Below are 6,483 nucleotides of genomic sequence, written 5' to 3'. Positions count from 1 at the left end.
ATTTCTGTGGAGTGCTTCAGCTTTTTATTGCCAGTTATTTATCGCAGCCATGCTGAGAGTGCTTGCCATTGTGCTGAACGCTGCGCAAATGTGTTGTGATGTACTTTGTGCTGAAGGTCTTGAAGATAAAAATAAACAACACAAAAAGTAGAAGGAAGAACAGAACACCATGAATAGATGTGCTTACATTGACGTCTGAGAACGGAATGGAAGAGAAACTGGAGTCTAGCTCGAGATCTGTGCCCTGGCTCATACTGCCTTCCTGGAGCACTCTGTAGCCAAGCTTACACCATGTGTTTTGACTGATATAACCTTGTACAAAGTGTGAGCACTGAGTGGTGTAGCTCTGCCAGCTGAAGTCTCAGGTGTGATAGCCGCATTGTTTAAGCAACATATGCTGCATGAAGAGCAAGGTAGGCAGATAGGATTGAGCAAGTGCAATGGCAAACTCGAGACGGTGATAACATACCCACCTCACGAACATCTTGGTAGTGTTGCAACACTCTAGTTTTGCACAAAGCTTGGATCCTCTTCTGGTGAGCTCTGTGCCAAATCATCTTCTTCCCAGATGCAGGGTGGGGAATGCCCCACTAAAAAACAAAAGAGTTATTTAAAAAAATATTACTAAAGCAGTGTTGTATGACTACCTTTAACTCACAGAAATGCCAAAGTGATCCAAAACAAGATGCTGATTCTGACTTCCCAGATGTTCATCCATTTGGTATATAAAATGTGATGTAAATCAGGAAATGTTTTTTCTTTTTTCTCCTCAGGAATTTGGAAAGTCTTGGGAGGAAGTGCAGTCAGAGGATGACCGGGAATTACTAGATAACCTAGAAGAGTAAGAGTTACTTATGAGACCATTATAGTGGAAAGTAGTTACAGGGAAAATGTTGTACACAGTTAATATACTGTTAAAATTTGTTTAAGCCAATCAAATTGACTCCAAACTCTTCTTATCTTCTCCACAACAAGGACTGTAAATTTCGTATTTCAGCCACAAGCCTGTCTTTTGTTTGCATAAGCTCAAAGCCTTTTGGATTTGTACTGATGTTGGCAAAACAGGTTTCTTCACTTTTTTTACTTTTTTACCAAAAAACAGTTGAACAGGTTTTGCTCAAATTTAAAAATCAAGAGTGAGCATGAAAAATGTCAGCACAGGAAAGAAATGGTATGAAAAATTCTGATAACAGGATTTTGGAGAAAACTTCTCGGCAGTGCAGACTCCTCTGCATTCTTCTGTGGTCCAGATCCTCAGCTCACTGCAGAGTTTGCTTCCTTGGCTGTCGAGAATTGAATAAGCAGGAAGTAATTTGTGGGTACCAGGGCCCCTGATCTTCCTGGTTGTGTCTGTGACTTGAGCTTGATTTTACTTGATTGTACCTGGTTGCAATAATATTTCTATCTCTCAGCAGTATTTAAGTTCTAAATAGATGTGTTGGTGAAGTATTCTCTAAAGGTCTAAAGGTAGCATAAATTAGTGGCTCTGTCAGGAATAATAATATTTGATAAGTGATTAACACTTAGAGTGAGCTCTTCCTGATGATTGTGTCTTTACCTGGTGTAGTGAAAGATTAAAAAGGTATAAAAGAATTTTAAAAGGCCTTATAGAAATAAACACTGAATGCAATATTTGATGACTTGCCATACTGGATAGAAACTGAAGTTAAGATCCAGTTTGTTAGTGCAGTCAAATTCAAGGAGGACTTAACTGCCTGTCTGCTCAGGAATTACCCAACAGTAACTGCAGTTATTCTTGAATTTGTAATCTTTTTAGACTGTAAAACAGATTCTAATCATGTATCCAGCTATAAATCCACACTGTCTCTTCCACCGCTTTAAAGTATTCAGTTTCTCTGGATTTATTTCTAGTGCTGTGAGTGTAGAATCTGAAGTGCCCTTTCACAAAATGTCTCTCCTCTTGTTCACAATCAAATGAATCTTTTTGACTCTTAATCATAAGAGACTGGTCTGACTGGGAAGAGCATCCTGTATGTGCAGTTTGCCTGTTCTGTGAACAACAAGCAGACACCACGGAAAAACTGTATCTTCACATGCAGGTAAGACTTGTTTTAAATGACAGTTCTTTCATCACTTTTGAATTAAAAAGTAGGTTTGCAGCATCTGTGTTAAGATTAGATGAGCTGTTGCATTAGAATGCCCTCTTTAGCACAGAACTGAAATACTGCATGTGCCTCCAGCAGCTGTTCTCTAAAACACACAGAGGAGTGAAGTTTTATACTGAGAGCTATTACTTCTGAGTGTACAGACTGGTACAGACAATAAAGAGGCAAGACCTTTAATACTATAATGGCTTGATGATTTAATACACTTAATGGTTAGCATCTCTTTCAGTTTTAATAAACTATTGAACAGAAGCATTGTAGTTTAACAGAATACAGAAGTTTCTGATGAAACAAGTTTTGCAGATTTGTTTCATACATTAGTGTTTCAGTGTCTATATTCATATGTCTATGTCAGTCTATGAAAAGCTGAGCTGGTTTTTACTTGGAATAGTAGAAGTAGTGGAAATAAGGTATTTTTTCTTTCCTTTCTTTTTCCCTTCAGAAATCACATGGATTTGACTTTCCTAAAATAAAGTCAGAGCATGGTGAGTAAGAGATGCTGTAATTGTCAGCGTTTGTCACTAGTGTGGAGAAAACCACATCATAAGAATAGTGGAAAACAACTGTGTCAATTTGATTTTTGTTCAGACATTTAACTTTTCCATTATGGAAACTGTTTCTGCCAGCTTATAAAAAGAAAGCCAAGAACATTGTATTTTTCTGGAACTGTTGTTAGTGCCAAGGGTGTGTGCTATTTTCTTTAGAATCACTGGATTCTTTTGCAGAGTAGCTTCTGCAAATACCCACTCTGTGAGTCTCAGGTTTGGCTGCTGAAGCCCTGGGAGATTTTGATTGGTTGGTTGGTTTTTATTATTATGCCCGTTAATACTTGCTTGCAAGTTTGAAGGCTGTGCTCTAAGCTTTGTTTCGCCGATGTTTGCTTTCTGCTGTAGACCGAGACAAAGCAAAGTGCAATTTTTACGTTAAAAGAAGGGCTAGTTGCCCTGCAGCTGGGAAAAAGTTTTTGTTCGGTTAAGTTGCTAAGTCACAGGATTTAGGCAGTGCTGGTCGTCAGTCAACTTCTATCAATCTTTATGCTTAATCCAAGAAATTTGTAAATTAAGTCTTATATTACCCAAATGCTTATTTCCTGCCATCTCTCCCAGGTCTGAACTTTTATCAGCAAGTCAAGCTAGTGAACTTCATCAGAAGAGAAATCCACCATCGTCGTTGTTACAACTGCCAGGAGAAATTTCAGTCTAAAGGAGGATTGATAAGTCATATGGAAGACACTAAACACATTACATTCCTTCCAGCAAGATCTACATGGGATCAACCACAGTAAGGGCACACGTGGTTCTTCCAGCATTTGTACTGTTACTTGATAATGTCTGTAAAACAGTAAGTTGAAAGTTCTGGATTTTGCGAGTGCAACAGTGCCTTGAGCTCCCCATCTCTATTGGCCCAGATAAAATAATAAGTGGTCCCAAAACTACTCAGAATTAGAGAATTCTGTACTGTCTGAAGTTAAAATGAACATGGGATACTGCTCTTCTAGTTGCATCCAGAATGCAGTGTCCCCGTAAGTTGTGTCTGCACTGTCAAATCAGCATGCTACAGAAGTCTGTTGTTGCAAAATTGTCTTTTGCCTGCATTTGCAGTTGTGCAGTGAACGGCATATACGGTGCGCTCAGTCCACGTTCCCTCCTGGTGGAACCAAGGTTGAGTCTGTGCACCAAAATGACATCTCAAATGTCCCTCTTGTAGTAGACAAGGTCTTCCAGCTGTTGGCTCTCTACACCTGGATATATGGTTCTAGAACCAAAATAAATCCCTTCCTTTACATGTCTAATGTGGATATATGCATGGTGTCTCGCTAACCTTAGCATCAAAGCAAGTTGGTTGTTTGCCCTTAGTTCTGTCTATAGCAAACAGAGAGTGTAACATGATGATGTTTCAGTTTGTAAATAGGCTGAATAGGTCTGAATAGGGATGATGCCATAGGTAGTAGAGCACAGGGAGTGTTCTATCTCAAACACCTCAGTTCAGCATTTGTTATGGGACAAATCTGTATCTGCGGCCTCAGTTTTGACAACATACAGGTGAAGAAATAGGGGTTCTGACTTATCTGTGGCCAACTCTTCTGTAGGACTCTTCTAAGATGTACATGCCAGTTGATTTTTTTGGGTGTGCTGTTTACTTTCATTCCAGACAACCAGACTTTCTCATTTTTATTTTTTTAAAATCTATTCTTAAAAAATACGTTCTTTCTATTTCAAACAAAATATGTGACTATCCCATAATTATGCCTTGTTGCTTTCAGGTATTATTTTCCTACCTATGAAAATGATACACTCCTGTGTACGCTGTCAGACAGTGAAGATTCGATAACTGAGGATCAAAGTGAAGATATCCCTGTTGTAAGTGAAGATATATCCAGTCTAAAAGCTCTCAAACAGAGCAGTGTTTTAAACCAGCTCCTGTATGAAGAGGGCAAGAGTCAGGAGAAATTTTGACTTTGAATTGCAGTTGCTGACCTTTGAGTGTTTCTTCTGCAAGGCAAAAAAACCCCCACATTCTTTCACTAGTGTTGGAATGCAGTTTAACTCATAAATATTATCACTGGGCAAATACCACATGAATGGGTATGCTAAATAAAATCGAAGTGTAAACTTTTTTGGTTTATCTTCCTTTAAACTCTAGCTCTATCTTAAAATTAAATGTTGTCTTTTCTGCTTGGCTCTCCAAATACTTACAGTATTGTTTACAAATAGGATTTTTGATCTTTTTTTTTCTGAATACTTCAGAGTTGCAGTTCTAATTAAGGCAATCTTGTTAAATGCACAAACAATTGAGACAATGCATCTTGATAGATGAGCCAATGAGTGAATCTTCTATGTGTTATAGTTGCTAGCACACAGAAAAGATCATAAATTCTTCTTGTGTTACGTAAAGCAAATTTTGCTATTTTTAATCTTCGGTCTTTTTCAAGGAGAATACAGATCCGTGTATCTTTATTACTCATCATCAATATATAAGATATGTATGGTGCCTGTTCTGAAAACAGGCTCAGAGATACCAGTATAACCAGAAAACCCGTGGCTATCTGACTGCATGGAAAGCTGCCAATCCAAAGCCTAAAAAAGCATAGGAAAAACTGCAATCTTGGTTGCATCAAAGATCCAAAGAATTTAAAGTTTCTTGTATGGTGATGAACTGAGATGCAAAAGAAATCATTTTTTAGGGCATTGCAGACACTTAAATCCAGATTAAATCCTCAAAATCTCAACTCAGCTGTCCATTAAAGTTACTGTGTTTCCTTTGATATTGAACTTTAAAATTCCTAAAGTAACAAAAGGTCTTTAGCATGTCCAGAAAGCACCTCAGACTTGATAGGGCAAAGCAGCTCAGAGCACAGGTCCTGCTAAGATGATCCAAACTAGGTATTTCTGCCTTTCTTTCTCCTCTGAAATCTTAAGTCATTCCAGAGATCAGGTTTGGCTTTCCTTGATACATATAACTGCTTTCAAAACCAGCAGCACATTATTTTTAGTTCTTTAGGTCAATGTTAGAGCACTTGTTCAAGTATGCGAGTCTCGGCTCAGTACCCTTTCCTGCCTGGGAAGATGCAAAGCTATAGCTTTGCCTTTGTGCAGCCCTCTTTACCTGGAATAGGTTGCTGTCAATAAGAGTTGTTGTTTTTCATTATATGGTGGTGGAGAATTATACAGCAGTCTCTCGGAGCAGGGGCTAAAGTTCGAATCTTTACCCATGTTCTGCTAAGCTTCTATATCAAGCCTAATTCATCCAGCAATATATTGCATCAGTTTCTTTTAATTTGCGTTGAACTTGCTTTCTCCTGACATTACCCAATATAACTGCTTTCAAAACCAGCAGCACATTATTTTTAGTTCTTTGGGTCAGTGTTAGAGCACTTGTTCAAGTATGCGAGTCGGCTCAGTACCCTTTCCTGCCTGGGAAGATGCAAAGCTATAGCTTTGCCTTTGTGCAGCCCTCTTTACCTGGAATAGGTTGCTGTCAATAAGAGTTGTTGTTTTTCATTATATGGTGGTGGAGAATTATACAGCAGTCTGTGGGAGCAGGGGCTAAAGTTCGAATCTTTACCCATGTTCTGCTAAGCTTCTATATCAAGCCTAATTCATCCAGCAATATATTGCATCAGTTTCTTTTAATTTGCGTTGAACTTGCTTTCTCCTGACATTACCCATCACCTACTTGCACCTCTCTTTGCTTCCTCTTTCTTATTTTCTCTTGGGCCAAGGTGCTCTGGAGGTAAGTTAAAGCACAGGATGCTAAAGGTACTGAGGAAGACAGATCAGCCACTTAACTGCACCATGAAACAGAGACAGAAGCAATATATGACTGTGTCAAGAGGAGATGAGATAGAAGTGGTTCA

General features: G+C 38.7%; 1 protein-coding gene across 1 annotated transcript; it reads left to right on the top strand.

Moving 5' to 3' along the window:
- Positions 1–749: 749 nt before the first annotated feature.
- On the top strand, positions 750–4,742 carry LOC104500179 (zinc finger protein 277-like). The gene is made up of 5 exons (XM_010143782.1): positions 750–841; positions 1,964–2,060; positions 2,569–2,611; positions 3,233–3,407; positions 4,390–4,742. Exons 1-5 carry the CDS (start codon positions 750–752, stop codon positions 4,580–4,582), a joined length of 600 nt encoding a protein of 199 aa, XP_010142084.1. The 3' UTR covers positions 4,583–4,742.
- The last annotated feature ends 1,741 nt before the right edge of the window (positions 4,743–6,483 follow it).

Source organism: Buceros rhinoceros, unplaced genomic scaffold (genome assembly GCF_000710305.1).
Source record: "Buceros rhinoceros silvestris isolate BGI_N320 unplaced genomic scaffold, ASM71030v1 scaffold22219, whole genome shotgun sequence".
Classification (NCBI taxonomy): domain Eukaryota; kingdom Metazoa; phylum Chordata; class Aves; order Bucerotiformes; family Bucerotidae; genus Buceros; species Buceros rhinoceros.
The sequence above is the reverse complement of the archived record's forward strand: the minus strand, read 5'-3'. Positions and strand labels throughout refer to the sequence as shown.

Bases quoted from the DNA above. Each gene is read 5' to 3' on its own strand.
- LOC104500179 (XM_010143782.1), top strand. From the start codon at position 750: ATGTTTTTTCTTTTTTCTCCTCAGGAATTTGGAAAGTCTTGGGAGGAA. The intron at 842-1,963 runs GTAAGAGTTACT...CTTAATCATAAG, and splicing joins TTACTAGATAACCTAGAAGA to AGACTGGTCTGACTGGGAAG. The intron at 3,408-4,389 runs GTAAGGGCACAC...TGTTGCTTTCAG, and splicing joins TCTACATGGGATCAACCACA to GTATTATTTTCCTACCTATG.